The sequence below is a fragment of the Muntiacus reevesi genome, chromosome 22 (genome assembly GCF_963930625.1).
Source record: "Muntiacus reevesi chromosome 22, mMunRee1.1, whole genome shotgun sequence".
Taxonomy (NCBI): Eukaryota; Metazoa; Chordata; class Mammalia; order Artiodactyla; family Cervidae; genus Muntiacus; species Muntiacus reevesi.
The window spans coordinates 25,287,107-25,305,612 of record NC_089270.1 but is presented as its reverse complement, the minus strand read 5'-3'; the positions used below and the strand labels follow the sequence as shown (position 1 = coordinate 25,305,612).

At 36.7% G+C, this 18,506-nt stretch overlaps 1 protein-coding gene across 2 annotated transcripts in view; it reads left to right on the top strand.

Annotated features, from left to right (window-relative positions):
- The window catches only part of USO1 (USO1 vesicle transport factor), a 74,887-nt gene that overhangs the window by 47,613 nt on the left and 8,768 nt on the right, over window positions 1–18,506 (top strand). Inside the window, exons 9-18 of one of the 2 annotated variants that reach the window (XM_065914719.1) lie at window positions 779–957; window positions 5,433–5,573; window positions 7,985–8,073; window positions 8,451–8,605; window positions 9,013–9,224; window positions 10,875–10,895; window positions 15,083–15,193; window positions 15,522–15,640; window positions 15,776–15,957; window positions 16,440–16,561. In XM_065914719.1, coding sequence (XP_065770791.1) covers window positions 779–957; window positions 5,433–5,573; window positions 7,985–8,073; window positions 8,451–8,605; window positions 9,013–9,224; window positions 10,875–10,895; window positions 15,083–15,193; window positions 15,522–15,640; window positions 15,776–15,957; window positions 16,440–16,561 — 1,331 coding nt within the window. The remainder of the gene's footprint in view (window positions 1–778; window positions 958–5,432; window positions 5,574–7,984; window positions 8,074–8,450; window positions 8,606–9,012; window positions 9,225–10,874; window positions 10,896–15,082; window positions 15,194–15,521; window positions 15,641–15,775; window positions 15,958–16,439; window positions 16,562–18,506) is intronic. The other variant, XM_065914721.1, reaches the window with a different exon arrangement.

Below are 18,506 nucleotides of genomic sequence, written 5' to 3'. Positions count from 1 at the left end.
AGTTGTTAGTGTTTTAGAAACCAAGAGAGGAGGAAGTTTCAAGGAAGAGACATTGAGACAACAATGTCAAGTGCTTCTTAGAGATTACAATGACTGAATTACAATAATTTAGCAAATATTTAGTAGTACCCTACCTTGTATATGGGGCTTCCCTTGTGTCTCAGCTGGTAAAGAATCCACCTGCAATGTGGGAGACCTGGGTTCGATCCCTGGGTTGGGAAGATCCCCTGGAGAAGGGAAAGGTTACCCACTCCAGTATTCTGGCCTGGAGAATTCCATGGACGATATAGTCCATGGGGTCGCAAAGAGTCAGACCTGACTGAGCAACTTTCACTTTCACTTTACCTTGTATATGTCTGATATCTTATCTCTGTACCTGCTGAGTATACAGAGATGAGTAGGACATTCACAAACTCCTGTCTTCATGAATTATAATCTAGTGGAGAAGACAGATGCTACATACTAATGAAAGGAGCAGGCTACTGTGAGAGCATGTAGATGGTGATCCTAATCCAGTCATTGGATCTCACTAATCATCCCTGAAGAAATGACGTGTAAGCTGAATGTGAAGAAACAGTATGAGTTACTGAGATGAGTGGCTAGTCAAAAAGAAAAGTCCAGAGATCCCTGGGGGACCTGAGGAAGAGCAAGCTCAGTGCTGTGGCATGCTGAGGAGATGCTGCACATGGAGATTTTTCTTTTTAAGATGTTTGGGGGTTGAATTTTCCTTCAGGTTCTATCAGCCTTCACATTCCCGTTTTTTACATTCTTTCCCCAGGTATAGTAGTGGAAGATTGTCTGATTCTGCTCCAAAACTTGTTAAAAAACAACAATTCCAATCAAAATTTTTTTAAAGAAGGCTCATATATTCAGCGTATGAAACCTTGGTTTGAAGTTGGAGATGAAAATTCTGGCTGGTCCGCACAGAAAGTGACTAATTTGCACCTAATGCTACAGGTATGCTGTCCTCAGACATAAATGTGATGATTTTGACAACAATTCTTTCAAAGAAAAAAAAAAATGGCTTGCATTTGGTCAGTCCAGGATGTTGAATTGGTTTCAGATGGGCTTTAAAAAAAAAAGTAAGAACGTTCTGATATGGAAATTTACAGTCATATTTCGAGATAGAGATTCCCTCCCTCCCACACATACGCTTTGTTTCAGTAACTATTAACATCTGACAGTATTGTTTCATCTTTTATTCCCCTGTCTTGCCCTGTTGGGTTTTTTTTAAAGTGTATCCTGATAGATTTTGCATTAGAAAATAGTAAGTTAGCTTGTTGAGTTGAATTTTTTAAATCTACTTTCTTCATTTAAGGTTCTAATATCATAAATTTTAGCATTCAGAATATTAAGTTCAGCATAGAAATTCATTCAATAAACGTTTACTGAGAGCCAGACACTGGATGCTTGGAATTGGATGATGATGTCCCTACCCTCAGAGATTAATAGTCTTGAATTTTACATTTGATACAAATTAAATTAACAAGTCACTTGTAATTTCATTTAAGCTCTGTCGTGAAAGCTTGGTGGTGATGGATAGTAAAAGTGAAGACAGTAGGATCCCAAATGAATTCTGTATCAGAAAATTGACATTCTTGAAGTATTTTACTTATTTATCCCTTTATTGAATTACCCTTCTCCAAACCCTTAAGTTTATACCCACTTCCTAACTTACTCCCGAGTGATTCTTGTGGATCTTTGAATGTCCCTATGTTATTAAAGTTGTGCTCCTCAAAACTAGGTGGTTAATCTTCTGATAATTAGAATCTGCATATTGTTGCCTTCTCTGGGAGTTTCCCACATAGGGTTGATTGATAATTAGGGTGACCATATGCCCCAGTTTACCAGGTCAGTATTCATTTTGTAATTATTAATCGTGTCCTCTTTCACTTCAGAAGTGTCCCAGTTTGGATAATAAACTATATTTAGCCTATTTAAAATATGCCTTAAAAACTGTTAGGGAAATATTTTACAGGAGAACATGGGCAGAATCTATTTATATTCCCAACTTCATTGTTTCTATTTTTACATGTCAGTATCACACATTTCAAGGCTATTAGTTTTTAATGTTTCAGAAATAGTGTCCCAATGGTAAACTTGATATCTTTGCTCAACACTGCTTTCTTAACAAAGGAATTCCTCTAGAAAAATTATTTTCAAAATGTGATTAGAGAAAATGACGGGTTCTCATGATGTACCAGTTACATATATATTTCCTTCCAGAGTAAAAATCTAAACTGCTTGAGGAGCTTACTCATGTTTTATAGCTTAGGGTGCTACCTAAAGAATTAACTTTTGCAAAAAGTAGTTGTTAACAAGAAAGTCACTTGTTAAAAAGGAAAGCACTATTTTACCAAAAAAAATTTAGAATAGAACGCTGCATGTAAACAGAAAATCAGTATTCTGGTTCTATATAGAAGTAAGTTAGCTCTTCAAGTATTCTTCTGGAAAGGGAATAAACTAGATAGTAGTTATTGAAGAACATAAACTTCAAAGTAAACTGAGTTTAACTCACTGTAATGTATTCTCAATTCAAAGACGGAGTAGTTGATGTATTTCATAGCTTCAAAGGCCATAGATTATCTTCTGCTTTTCAAACTGTTAGAAAACTCTTTCTTGATAGCTTTATTGCTTATATTTAGGATTGCTTATATTTCAAGTTCTCGGTTATATAACAAATGAAAATGCATTGTAAATAGTGATAAACAATCCTTTTTGGGTGTATATGTCCTAACTGGAATTATTCATCATCCCAGTTATAATTATGATAGAATTCTAAGTCACTAAAAATTGAAATTGATCCACTTGAGGATTGTTCATTTAAATTTCGCAAATTAAATTTGAAGAAAGCATATTTTTGAAAATTGTTTAGTTGTGAAACATTTAAATTTTTTCCTGGCATGATAATTTCATGATTATTTCTACCTGTAGGAACTCCTTCTATTCCATTTTTTGGACTGATACTGTCATTAACTCTCAGAAAACTCATTACCTAATGAGAGACTCCTTTTTGTTGTTGGATAGTTCTATTTATGAAAAGCTTAATCTATATAATGAGTCAAAATCTGCCTGGAAATAACATCTACAAACTTCCCCTGGTTTTCCCTCTGGGAAAATATAAATCAATTTATTGTGATATTTTGCATATTTGTAATGTATTTGAATATTACTATTAGTTCTTCACTTATTTTCTTTTTTTTTTCTTTTAATGGGCTTTTATTTAATCCTTTCTATAAGTACAAATTTATTATAATGTATGATTTTTTTGTGTGAGGAATTTTGTACTCCTAATATATTTTTTCAAATTTTTATTTATTTGCTTTTTCCCGATTTATTTTTATTAGTTGGAGGCTAATTACTTTACAATATTGTAGTGGTTTTTGCCATACATTGACATTAATCAGCCATGGATTTACATTCACTTATTTTCTTATCATTATAAGTAATCTCATTCTTCAACCATCCCTCCTACTTCTTTGTTATCTAGAAATGTGTTTATTTATATCATCAGTTAAGATACCCAACTGCTATTAGATGACATTAAGGAATTATTGGGTTTCCCTCATAGCTCAGTTGATAAAGAATCTGCCTGCAGTTCTGGAGACCTGGGTTCGATACCTGGGTTGGGAAGATTCTCTTGGAGAAGGAAATGACAACCCACTCCAGTATCCTTGCCTGGAAAATCTCATGGACAGAGGAGCCTGGTGGGCTGCAGTCCATGAGATCGCAAAGAGTCGTGCACGACTGAGCAACTAACACTTACTTACTTACTTAAGGAATTATTGTTGATTTTGTTAGGTATAATAATGGCATGATGTTTATATTTTTAAAATCTTTTTATCAGAGGCATACAGAAATATTTATGGGAAAAATGACACATAATTTGGTGCTTGCTTTAAATACAGGTATATTCTCAGTTTACTGTGTTCACTTTATTGTGCTTTGCAGATAATTGTACTTTTTACAAATTGAAGGTTTATGGCAACCCTATGTCAAGCAAGTCTGTCAGCTTTTGTTCACCAGCACTTGCTCACTTCATGTCTCTGTGTCACATTTTGGTAATCTTCAGAGTATTTCAGACCTTTTCATTATCATTTGTTATGGTGATCTGTGATCACGGTCTTTGCTGTAAGTGTTGTAATTGTCCTGTGGCACCACGAATCACGCCCATGGGCAACTTAATCGATAAATGTGTGTGTCTGACGGTTCCTCTAACTGACCATTCCCTGTCTCCCTCTCCTCGGGCCTCCCTATCTGCTGTGACATAAGTGTTGAAATTAGACCAGTTAATAACCTTACGGTGGCCTGTAAGTGGCCTCTAAGTGTTCAAGAGAAAGAAGAGTCACGTGTCTCTCACTCTAAATCAAAAGCTAGAAATGATGAAGCTGAGGGAGGAAGACATATTGACAGGGAAGGCAGGCTGAAACCTAGGTCTGTAGTACCAGTTAGCCAAATTGTAAATCCAGGGGAAGAGTTATTGAAGGAAAGAATAGCGAATACATGAGTGATGAGAAGCTGAAGCAGCCTTATTGCTAATGTGGGGAAAACTTTAGTGGCCTGGATAAGATGATCAAACCAGTCATAACATTCCCTTAAGCCAGAGCCTACTCTAGAAAAAAGCCATAACTCTGTTCAATTCCATGAAGGTTGAGAAAGGTAAGGAAGCTGCAGGAGAAAAGCTTGAATCTAGCAGAAATTGGTTCATGAGGTTTTAAGGAAAGAAGCCATCTGCTTCATAACATAGAAGTATTAACACAGGTGAAACAAGTTCTAATGTAGAAGCTGCAGCAAGTTAATGAAGGTGGCTACACAAAGCAGCAGATTTTCAATGCACATAAAACAGCTTCCTCTTGGAAAAGATGCCATCTAGGGCTTTGATGGGGCTTCCCAGGTGACGCAGGGGTAAAGAATCCGCTTACCAGTGCAAGAGATGCAGGAAATGTGGGTTCAGTCCCTGAGTTGGGAAGATCCCCTTGAGGAGGAAATGACAGCACTGGATATTACAAAAACTTAGTTGGTTAAGTAGTGACAGGGTTTGAGAGGAGATGGCTCAGACAGTGAAGAATCTGCAGTGTGGAAGACCTAGGTTTGATCCCTGGATCAGGAAGATTCCCTGGAGGAGGTAATAGCAACCCACTTAGTATAGTATAGGCAAGAATAGTATTCTTGCCTGGAGAATTTCACGGATATAGGAGCCTGGCAGGCGGCAGTCCATGGGGTGGCAAAGAGTCAGACACGACTGAGTGACTAACACTTTCACACCAGTTTTGAAAGAAGTGAGTGAAATGCTGTCAAAGCATTGCATGCTGTAGATCTGGCTGAGCAGTTCGGGGAATCCATTACACAGGTTTTCTATTCATATAGATCAATTTGTCTCAAGACTTTCCAAATCTCTAAAAGACAGATGTTGTGTTCTCTTTCTTTCGCAGCTTGTTCGTGTACTAGTATCTCCCAACAACCCTCCTGGTGCTACCAGTAGCTGCCAAAAAGCTATGTTCCAGTGCGGCTTACTGCAGCAGCTTTGCACTATCCTGATGGCCACTGGAGTTCCTGCTGATATCCTGACCGAGGTAAACCAAGTGGTGACAGAAGCCACTCTGTGGAAGCTGAGATCAGGAAGCCTAGGAAGAATTAGATATCAGCCGAATGAAAAACAGCAGTTGCTAACCATTCTTGTCTATTAAATTCCTTATTGACACTGTGAAGTAGAATTAGCATAATGAAGACAGTAGCAATTCCAAAAGGTGTATTCATTCCGAAAGTGTAATAGCGCATAAATAATGTTAATGTTTAGAAGATTTCCTGTTAATTTTATTATATTCAACAGAAGTGCACAGTAATGATTTATATTTTTAATTTTGAGAACAGTATGACTTAGTCAAGTCAGACTTGAATCTCATTTGTAGAATAATAAATTCTTTTTCCTTGACATACCGCATTTTCTGTTTCCTGCCTATAAGAAAAAGTTAGTTTGAAGAAAAGAAAGGTTTATTTAAATTTCTTTTCTCAAATTAACACATGTACATTAAAAGTACAGATAATAGTGAAAGTTTTATAAGAAAAACTATCTTTAGACTCCCTCCTTCCTATCTAAGCCTCACTTCCCCCTATATAACCCTCCCACTTTACTTCTTCCTGTCACCCCAGTAATTTATTTTTAAGTTGATCATCAGAATTTATAGTTTTGTCACTATTCCGATACTGTTTCTTGCTAAGCCAAGCAGAGCCCCATAGTTTTTTTTTTAAATAAACTTTTTTTCTTTCCTGAGTTATAATAATATTCTTTTTCATTTTACTGATTTTCTATCTATGCATATTAACACTGTCATGTGCTTAACAGTACATTCCCCACTTCCGACCTTCTGGAAGTCCTCTGTCCTCCTACTCCAATATGGGCTGCTTATTCTCCTCTTCTGTCACACAAGCTCTTATCCTGGGGCTTACCTTTTATTTATTTATTTGCATCTTCATGGTGTGTGGCATGTGGAATATAGTTCTCTGACCAGGGATTCAACCTGGGCCCCCTACATTGGGAACATTAATTATGTCTTAGCTCCTGGACCACCAGGGAAGTCCCTATCCTGGGACGTTTATTCACTCTTTTTTTTTTTCATTTATTTTTATTAGTTGGAGGCTAGTTACTTTACAATATTGTAGTGGGTTTTGTCATACATTGACATGAATCAGCCATGGAGTTACACGTATTCCCCATCCCGATCCCCCCTCCCACCTCCCTCTCCACCTGATCCCTCTGGGTCTTCCCAGTGCACCAGGCCCAAGCACTTGTCTCATGCATCCAACCTGGGCTGGTGATCTGTTTCACCATAGATAATATACATGTTTCAATGCTGTTCTCTTATCCTTTTACCATGGTTAGTCGCTCAGTCAAGTCCAACTCTTTGCAACTGCATGGTCTGTAGCCCACCAGGCTCCTCTGTCCACTGGGGATCTCCAGGCAAGAATACTGGAATGGGTTGCCATGCCCTCCTCAAGGGGATCTTCCCAACCCAGGGATCAAACCCAGGTCTCCCTCATTGCAGGTGGATTCTTTACCGTCTGAGCCACCAAGAGATTCCTTGGTTATCTAGATTCTGTGTCTTTTTCTACCACCCCTTGGTTCATTATCTTATTTTACTTAACTTCCTGAAAGGGGGTGAATGGCAAGATAATTTGGTTTTAGCTTTTTCATGTCATTCCTCCACCTTCAGAATTAATCTAGTGTTTGGTTAGGCATGGAATTCAGAATTGGAAATCATTAACGCTCAACTTTCAGAACATTATTCCAGTGTTGCTACTAAGAAGTCTGAAGCCATTTTGAGTCTTTTTGTGTAACCTACTTTCTTTCTCTAGAATCTTTCTTTCTGGTTTGTTTCTGAAATTCACTGATGATGTGCTGTTTTACAGACTCTACCCCTCAACCCCACTAAATTTTAGTACTCATCGGGCCCTTTCAAACTGGAGACATAAGTACTTCAGTTCTGAGAAAGTTTTATGTGTTCCTTGACAATTTCTTCTTTTCTGTGTCTTGAACTCTATTCATAGATTATTGGACTTTCTGGACCCAGTGTCTTTTTATTCTGTTTACTTAGAGGTTTTTTCAGCCTCATCCTTAAATTGAATTTATAATTTGTTATATTTTAAATTTATTCTCTGATTTTATTTTTAAGCATCCTTTTTCTTGCTTTGTAGAAATAGATTCTCTCTCTTAGAGGATATTATTAATTTTAGTTTGAGATTTTAAATGCATGTGGTCAAGTTTATTTTTAGTTGGAGGCGCTTAGTGTTTTAAAATATAATCTCACAAAAGTGTTACAAGTTACAATGCTGTAACTGACATTTTTGTTATCTAAGTTTTGTTGTTTAAAAGCAAAAAGCAAAAAAAAAAAAAGCAAAGAATATAATATTTTCTTCTTTTAAAAACAAGGTTTTTCCTTCAACTCAACTTTCTCTAAATTATCTTCCCCACTCATGTTCATTGCAGACCATTAATACTGTATCTGAAGTTATTCGAGGCTGCCAAGTAAACCAAGACTACTTTGCTTCTGTAAATGCTCCTTCAAACCCACCAAGGTAGGAAAAGAGAAACGCTGAGATCCCGCAGATGATTTAGTATCTCTTGTCTGCATGTCTTATCCTTTTAAGGAGTTCAGTTCTGTGTTTTGAAACAAGAAATTATCTGACAAGATAAATATGTTGGTATTTAAGAGTTTTCAGTCTTTAGAACCTATGTATTTGTACTCGGGTATTAATTCCTAGGTATGTGCCTTAGCAAATAGATCACTTCATTTCTTTCAGCTGCAGATATCTTTTCTGTGAAATGGAGATGAAAATAGTTAACTTGCTGGTGTTCTGGCTATGGCTTTTCAGTCAACAAAAATGACTAGCTGTTGATTTATGTATGTAGACTGCAATATTTCTTTTTGTTCTTTTCTTTTTAAATGCAACAGACCAGCCATCGTAGTACTTCTCATGTCCATGGTTAATGAAAGGCAGCCATTTGTATTACGCTGTGCTGTTCTCTACTGTTTCCAGTGTTTCTTATATAAAAATCAGAAAGGACAAGGAGAAATTGTGTCAACACTTCTGCCTTCCACTATTGATGGTAAATAATTTAATTCTAATTTTTAAAATAAATAGTTATCTTTTAATAGTAAAAAATAAATGTGTAGCAGATATTTAAAATGTAAAATATTAGTATGTAATGTGATGTTTAAAATATAACATTTCCTCTCAATTTGTTTTAGAAGTGTAGTTTTTAATTAAGGTCATAATTTCTGGAATATACCATCATCAGTTTGATGCCTGAAGTGTTCTAATATTTCTTTGTTTTGCTACTTTCAAGATACTTCTTTGTCATCTTTTAAATTTTATTTTGTAAAAACAAACTTTTGAAAGTGTTACTTAATACTGCTAATTAACAGATTTTTAAGTATTATTTCCTACTATTTTTGTGTGTTTAGAAACAACATAATTCATTTTCACCTTATTATCTGCCTGCCACCTTTGTAGCAACAGGCAATACGGTCTCAGCTGGTCAGTTGTTATGCGGAGGTTTGTTTTCTACTGATTCGCTTTCAAACTGGTGTGCTGCCGTGGCCCTTGCCCATGCTTTGCAAGAAAATGCTACCCAGAAAGAACAGTTGCTCAGGGTTCAACTTGCTACAAGTATCGGCAATCCTCCAGTTTCTTTGTTGCAGCAGTGCACCAACATTCTTTCACAGGTAAAGTGACCAGCAAGATTTCTCTAGGGAGGGGGTGGAAAGTTTCATTTGATGTCAGTGACACAAGGATTTAAGGATGTCCTTAGTAGATGCAGGTGGAAAGGGAACAAGGCAAAGACCGCTCATTAGCTCACTGTTACAACAAATGGTTTTGTGGAGAGAAAGCAGGAAATACTCCTATCAGAATGATTTTGCCAAATAATGAATAAGGTCTGCATCAGGATAGAAGCACAGGTTCTGGACAGAAAGGTGGTGGGTTGTTTTTTTTTTTTTTTTTTGAGGGGGTAGATTTGTTTTCTTTTTATATCATCCACACAATTTCTCTTACTGCTCAATAGCTGTATTTGGGTCAGTGTATGAGAGGGAATAGAATAGAGTGTTCATAGCTGTGTCCCTTGCTCTTTCTCTTCCCAGGGCAATTGATCTTCCTTTCAGAAAACAAAAATAAAATACCAATCCATTGCTTATATAGTTAAACAGTATATACCCCTTGATGTTTGTGAGCTCTCAAATCCTCTGAACCCCAAGGTGTATAGTTTACCTAGTAAGATGTAAATAAATGTAAAATGTTTGCATTTCTTTAGACTCCTAAAGAAGGTAGTGAAGCTTCACTGAAATGTGAATGCTAAAGGATTGATATATAGGAATATCCCTTACTATTTTTAGATGATTTGCCCACATGTGCCAGCCTTGCTGTTAAAGGATTCACATTGATGCTTAAGCAAAACTTTAAAGTCATAGACGTTCAGAATCATTCAAGGAGAGTGAAAATGTCCATAAGTCTAAAATTGCTCTATCCACTGGTATTATCTTATTCCTTCCCCGTGATATGTGGAGTGCTTCTCAGTTTTTAATTTTGCCACACTTGTTGAATTGTTTTATTGTGAGATTTTAAAGAAACATCAGTACCATCCATAGGAAGTTATTAATGAAGGCTTAAAAATTAGCTAGTGAAAAGAGAGTTGAACTCTTCCTTTGTTACTTAGCATCAGTTTACTTTGATTGAAAGTCTGCTTTATCTTTATTATTTATCTTAGTGGTTTTTTAGAAGTACTCCAAAATATTCTTAGTCTTATTTATTTAATACTTGTCTTTCTCTTGTTGCTGTGTATGGAAAACAGCTTTTCTTTTTTCAAATTTGCATTAGAGTATATTTTATTTACAACGTTGTGTTAGTTTCTGGTGTACAGCAAAGTAAACCAGTTATACGTATATCCAGTTCTTTTTTAGATTCTTTCCCATGAAGGTTTTTACAGACTATTGAGTAGAGTTCCCTGTAGAGTTCCCAGTAGGTCCTTATTAGTTACTTACTTTAAACATAGTGGTGTATAATGGCTTTTCTTAAGCCAAATAGTAATTAACTGTCTGACCATCATCACCACATACTTAACTCTAACATTGCAATTCTAACTAATGCATGAGAAATCCTCAAGAGAGTGGTGTCTTCCCACTTTTAAGTAATCACAGTGTTATAAAATTAGCCTTTCTCCTCTAAAATGTACATACGTTGGTATAATAAAAGATTAGATCTATCCTGTTCCAAACTGTTGGCTTGGGTTGCTAGAGAAACTGTATTTGAGGGATTTTTCTAGGTATACATTTTTCTCAAATAGTAATATTTTCAAATAATCTTTAATGTATAATTTGCAGGGTGATAAGATCAACCGACGGGTATGTATCACTTGTTTGGGCTTAGGCATTTCCTCCTACAGCCAGCCTTTTTCTTTGTCTTGGGTTTTGTTAATTGTTTTTTTTAACTGCTTGTTTGAAGTTATATCCTACTCACACTTGTATGTGTCAGCAAGTTAATCTCTACCGTGACTCTTGGGTTTCTCTCTGGGCAGTCCTGCAGTGGTGTTACTCCCACGCTCACTGTGGGAGTGAGCGACTGAAGCTCTCCTTGTGCTTCCTCTGGGGATGCTTGCACTTTCTGGAATTCCTTGGTTTGGGGTTTTTGGTGTGATTTTTCACCCAAGCTTGCTGCTTTATTTCCAATGAAACCATTTCAGAGGTAGTAAAATTTTAAAGTTAAAAATTTCGTCTTTAATCAGCATATGAAAGAACATGATGACTTTTATATAGGTTATTGAAAATATACTATAGTAAGTATAAATTTGTAATTTGAAAGAGTTTAAACATCTAGAGTTATTCTGGGTGTTACATATGTGCTACACTACCATTTTGGATTTGTTTTTGATGTGTGCTGGGGGAGAGTGTGATTTGTGTTTGATTTTGATCTGTTTTCTGGGATATTTGGCCCAAAAGGTGTGTACTTTTAGTTCCGTATTTGAGCGTGTGTTCAATTATGCAGCGTGGATACTAATAACTGAGGTCCTATTGAGAGTTGTATCTTTGTGTATGAACATGATTTAACGTGTGTTAATACCTCACACACAGATTTGGCAGCTTTAGCTGTCAGAATTTTCAATACTAAACAAAGAATTTTATAAGTGTGCATATCACTGATTTAAAAGGGAAATTTTGGAAAGTATAATTTATATACAGTAAAATGCACAGACCTTAAGTGTTCAGTCTGATGATTTTCATGGTTGAATACATTTCTATAACCACCACCCAAGACAAAATATGCAGCATAGTGTTCATAATCCCACTAGTTCCATCTTGTCCCTTTCCTATTAGTTCTCTGTCTCCAGAGCCCACCACTAGGAAGTAAATCTGATCACAATACTCTTGAACCTCATTTTAATACTTAAACACCAGTTGTTTAAAATGTTAACTTTACATATTTTTTATTATTAATGTACTTTTAGGAATAATACTTTATTTCTTCTGAAATGTTCAAGGTTCTCTGCAACAAGATTTTAAATAATTCTCAGCCATTTTTTTTTTCAGGAGATGTGTAACTCAAATGCATCATGCAATTTGTGAATGGTAGGCAGAAGTATTCTGAGATAGACAAAGGTTCCAACAGTATTTTGAAACATTTTTAGTTTAGACAGAGCTTTTCTCCCCCCTAAAAAATGAGAGCATTTTTCACTAGTTAACAAACTTAGATTTTTGGTCAGTTTTAGCCTCTCCCACTTTTTTAAGGCTCCCTTTAATGATACTTTTATTTGTTTATTCTTTCAAGCTGGAAAAAATTCCAGTAGTAGAATGAGTACATCCATGTTGTCAACATGTAGAAATATTTGACTTTGGTTGTTTCTCACAGTGGGAGATAATTGATAACAGTAAGAGAGAGATTTTTTTTCTGTTTTTGGCTGTGCTGGATCTCATTTGAGGCACACAGACGTTTTGATCTTCATTGTGGCAGGCAGGATCTTTAGCTGTGACATGTGAACCCTTAGTTGCAGCATGTGGGATCTAGTTCCCTGACCAGGGGTTGAACGTGGGCCCCCTGCATTGGTAGTCGGAGTCTTAGCCACTGGACCACCAGGGAAGTCCAGGAGAGAGAGATTTTAATAGCAGTTAGCTTCACTATAATTAAATGACATCATGATATAGCAGTGAATTATTTTTTCTAAATCATATATTAAAAAATTAATATCTTGTTATTATTCTTATGATCCTATTGATGAGAACATCTTTAGAACTTTCATTTCTAAATAAAAAGAGCCCTCCATGACTGCTCTAATTAAATTTCTTTCCTGTTTTTTTTTTAATTGGAGGATAATTATCTGACAATGTTGTGTTAATTTCTGCTGTACAACAGCATGAATCAGCCATCTGTATACACATCTCCTCCTCTGATCATCGCTCTCACTTCCCCCATCCCACCGCCCCGCCCACCCAGGCCATCTCAGCATTGAGCTGAGCTCCCTGCGCTATGCAGCAGCTTCCAACTAGCTGTCTATTTTACACAGAGTAGTACACATACACAGTTTTGAGTAGGCTCATTCCTAATCAGAATTGTTGCTGTAGTAAACAAGGTGTTCCATTCTATCTTCTACCTGGTTCTAACCAGTTATGTTTGACTTTGCTCTCTTTAACCTTCAGCTAGACCCCAAAGGACATACTTTTCAGAATTGAACCTAATTCCATTTTTGTTTACTGAGACATCAGTCAGTGATTTGATAGGATGCCCTTGTTTATACAATGTCAGCATGTTTGGTACCTGCAAATGGTATTCCTATAATAAATTTTACTTTCAGTTTACCTGGGTAACATGAAGATATACTGTGGACACAATAATGACATAAAGGCAAGGAAAAAGTAAAACTAATGCTTTATGTAAAAACTAAATCATGCTAATTAATGCTTACGTGGCATTTGAAGAGGTCTAATTTGAATTTAATTAAATATACTTGAAAAAAGATTATAGAAAGGCCAAGATGTTGACATTAAGGTTCATGAAATTAGAATAGTCTGGGTGAGTGATGGAAATTTTTCAAAACATAGTAATAGTTATTTTTGAATCCATCCCTTGTCTTGATTTTTAAAGAATTGTATTTTGGATATTTTCTGAAATTACTCCCAAAGCAATGCATTATTGTGCTAATTTCCATTATTTTCTTTCAAGCAAGTTTTGTTTTGCTTAAACAAAAATGCAGGTTCAGTCAGTTCAGTTCAGTCGTTCAGTCGTGTCCAACTCTTTGCAACCCCATGAATCACAGCACGCCAGGCCTCCCTATCCATCATCAACTCCTGGCGTTTACTCAAACTCATGTCCATCGAGTCAGTGATGCCATCCAGCCGTCTCATCCTCTGTCGTCCCCTTCTCCTCCTTCCCCCAGTCCCTCCCAGCATCAGGGTCTTTTCCAATGAGTCAACTCTTCGCATGAGGTGGCCAAAGTATTGGAGTTTCAGCTTCAACACCAGTCCTTCCAATGAACACCCAGGACTGATCTCCTTTAGGATGGACTGGTTGGATCTCCTTGCAGTCCAAGGGACTCTCAAGAGTCTTCTCCAACACCACAGTGTAATTTGGGCAAGGGCAATATTATGGCCACCTGATGTGAAGAGCTGACTCATTGGAAAAGACCCTGATGCTGGGAAAGATTGAGGGCAGGAGGAGAAGGGGATGACAGAGAATGAGATGGTTGGATGGCATCACTGACTCAATGGAATGAGTTTGAGTAAACTCCAGGGAGTTGGTGATGCTGACAGGGAGGCCTGGCGTGCTGCAGTTCATGCGGTCACAGAGTCAGACACAACTGAGCGACTGAAGTGAACTGAGTATTATGAGCTAAGAAAATACCTCATATAAAGGATGTAAATGTGTTGTATGAAAATTTAGGAAAGTGTAATGTTGATGGACATGCTAGTTTTCAATATTGTTTCACATACTTAGCAGCAGTATAGTTAGTGGTTTGAGACACTAGCTAATTTAAATAAATCTTTTTCTTCTCCATTATGCTTGTTATTTCTCATAATTTGGCATTACTCAGGAGTTTGTAATGTGGTTTATTTATTTTCCTGTTCGAGAAATATATTCTTTAATGGAATTTAACTAAACAATTCAGGAGATTATGTCTTTTTTTTTTTTTTTTCTAATTTTTTGAAGGAGGTAGAATTTGTGTTTTCTAGTTTTTTTCTAATTCCTATTGAAACATTTTAAATTTGCCAGCAAATTTATGCTAAAGTGTTTTAAGATTGATAAATTATAAGCATCCGCATCATATATCTTCCTGAGCATGTCAGGTTTTCCACTAACAATATTTTAGATAACCTAGTATATGCTTGTAAACATGGATCAAGTCTAATTTTTGCTCTCTGTTTCGAAAGTGCAGTCCAAACAGGAAACACGAGTGCATTTTGTTGTTCAATTTTTAAAATCCAGATTCCTGACACATCTTTTATAAGATTTTAAATGTCTTTTTATGTAGATGGGGAGGGATTTTAGGGCAACTTCAGGTTTGAAAAACATAAAAAGATTTCTGCTAACTTGTTTATTGCAGGGAAGTAAAATACAGACAAGAGTTGGATTACTGATGTTGCTTTGTACCTGGCTCAGCAACTGCCCCATTGCAGTGACACACTTTCTTCACAATTCAGCCAATGTTCCATTTGTATCCTTTATGTTTTAGTAAGATACATGTAAGTATTTATCTTTTCTATCTTTTCTGTTTCTTCTTCTCAACTAGAGGTAGCTCCATGCCTCAAATGCTTGCATTCTCTTTATGTTGCAGACTTTTAATGGTTAAGGTGATAATGATGCTTGTTTAAGCTGTGTGTGTGTGGGGGGGGGTGTGTACATGTATACCACTGTTCTATGTTTTCTTAGATTGTGTATAGAATTTCTTGTTGAAACTTACATGAAATACATGTCAGATTCAAATTGTAAAATGAAGTATTCTTGATACTATGAACTGTTAGTTTTCTTAACAAAGATTTCAGCTAACAGGACAAATTGCAGAAAATCTTGGAGAAGAGGAACAGTTGGTCCAAGGCTTATGTGCTCTCTTGTTGGGCATTTCGATTTACTTCAATGATAATTCTCTTGAGACCTATATGAAGTAAGTAAGGGGAAGATGATTTGCTGATGTCATCAATAGATAATGATAAATTTTTTTCTGCCAAAGCATAATGTAGACCAGGCTTTTCTGTTTTGTTATGACTTTTTAAGCATCTCAATATACTTATCTCTGTAGAGAGAAACTCAAACAACTGATAGAGAAGAGGATTGGCAAAGAGAATTTCATAGAGAAACTAGGATTTATTAGCAAACATGAGCTGTATTCCAGAGCGTCTCAGAAACCCCAGCCAAACTTCCCCAGTCCAGAATACATGATATTTGATCATGAGTTTACAAAACTGGTAAAAGAACTTGAAGGTAAGACGACAAAAGTTCATTTTGACACTCATTAGAAAGTATTAGAAATCAATAAAAAGTGATTTTATTTTATATGTATATTCTGGATGCATCCAGATTATATGGTAAGCCCAAAAGTATCTTTTTAGCTCTTGGTCTGTAGCCCATTGAAGGACTTTTGGCACTCAGTAAGATTGGAAAGATGACTTCTGACCTCTCATGCAGTTGTTGTTTAGTTGCAAAGTCATGTCCGACTCTTTTGCGACCCCATGGACTGTAGCCTGTCCATGGGATTTCCCAGAAAAGAATACTGGAGTGAGTTGCCATTTCCTTCTCCAGGGACTCTTCCCAACCAAGGGACTGAACTCACGTCTTTTGGATTGGCAGGCAGGTTCTTTACTGCTGAGCCACCAGGAAGCCCAAAGCCTCATGCAGTTAGGCCATGTGTTTTTACTGATAAGTCTTGATAATAAAGCAGTATTTTTAAATGTCTTCTCTTATAGGTGTGATTACTAAGGCTATTTATAAGTCCAGTGAAGAAGATAAAAAAGAAGAAGAGGTGAAGAAGACATTAGAGCAGCATGACAGTATTGTGACTCACTACAAAAACATGATTCGAGAGCAGGTGCGTACTGACGCGCAGTCTCTGTCACACCGGAAGTGTAGACACTGTCTGGGGCTTCCCCGGTGCCTCCGGTGGTGAGGGATCCGCCTGGAACGCAGGAGACCAGGTTCAGTCCTTGGGCTGGGAAGAGCCCCTGGAGGACGGAATGGCTACCCACTCCAGTATTCTTGCCTGGGATATCCAATGGACATGAGAATCTAGCGGGCTACACTTCGTGGAGTTGCAAAGAGTTGGACATGACTAAGCACTCATACTTTTCTGCTTTAGGGAAGAATTTCTCTTGGCATTTCTAAATGCAAGAGGATACACAAAGCAAAACTCATTGTTCACCTACATAATTCAGAAGCCTCTGAGTATTCAGCAAACTGAGAGCTTACTATGTGTTTAGCAAGTCTAGTAGTAAATATAATCAGAAGTGTATGGCAGCACTGAGAAGTACATAATTTATCTAGATAGGGGTTTGGGGAAAACAGAAGCTGAGTCCCCCTGAGAGGATGACTATGACTAAGCTCAGCAAAAGGAGAGAGAAGGAAGGCACGTGTTACTGATGTGTACACAGAACCTTTGCTAGCTGTGTAAAGGGAAATTTGAGAGGCAAGGCTGGAGGGAAGGAAGGATATGCTGGTGATGAGTGGATATTAGGGAGCTGATGCTGGTGGTGACTGCTGGTTTTGTTTCCTGTGCTGTGGGTGCTCACTAAGCACATTTAGACACTGTCACATTTAATTTTCACAGTATCCCTGCAGAGTAGAGGAAACTGACTTACTAGAGTGGGGAATGATGAGTTAAGTTGAAACTACAGTTTCAGAATCATCAACTGACATTTTCTCTGCAGGATACCAAGTGAAGCCCACACTTACATAGTATTCAGCACCTTAGCTTCTTTACATTCCCTCAAGCAGTGTTTCTTGGTTTTCTTCTCTCATTTAATTCCTCACTGTGGCGTCCATACTTTTATTGGAATGGAATCCTAGGAAGTGCTGCAGTATTATCTGTAAAATAAGATTACTGGTGTTAAAGTTCGAGGATCATGAAGACAGTTTCATGTGAGGCGGGTCCACCATCCCTGCACTGCCCTCCGCCCCATGCTGACTGTGCACAGCTCAGGGAGGTGTGGCAAGTAGGAGCTTCAGGGTGGAGCCCTGTAAATGAGAGCTCCCTCCACAAGGTATACTGCTGGGAATGAAACTCTAAAAAAGAATAAAAGTACACTGGAGGTATATTTAGCATTCACTCTGAGCTTTTCAGTTTATAAGCAAATTAGTAAATTAGAATCATCTTTGAATGATCCAAATTTGAATCATTACTATGTTCGTGGTTATTAGAATTTTTCATCTATCTTAGTACAAAATCACAGTCATTTCCAGATGGTAAAATGTAATCTTTACAGCAGTGGGAAATAAGAACTTGGAAGGCAATATTATAGCCTATACTTGGAGCTGATAAATATGGTTGATTTGGAAGAAGAAAAGAGTGATTTGACACAATTACTATAATGACTCTTCTTTAGAAATGTTAATTTTAAATATTCTCACCAATTAGAATACCATTTGGCAATTAGGCAACAAGCCTCAAGAGCTATAAAATGTTTATATAAACTCTGAATTATATTTGGAAATCAATCCTAAGGAAATTCTCCAAAATTCAGGAAAACAGTTATATTGACTAAGATATTTATTGTAATGATACTATCATTAAGAAAAATGGAGAGCAGCCTTCCTGTTGTTTTTTTTTTTTTTTTTTTTTTTTCTTTTTTGTTTTTGAATATAAATTATATTGTATCTCCTGATTAATATGAGGAAATTATGATTGAATAGTAGGCAAATTAAAAGTTAAAAAATGATGTATGGACTGATTATGATAAGTTTAAAAAATTTGGGTTGGAAAAAATTAGAAGAAAATAAAAACACAGATCACATTTCAACCAGTTAAATTAGGAGGTGAT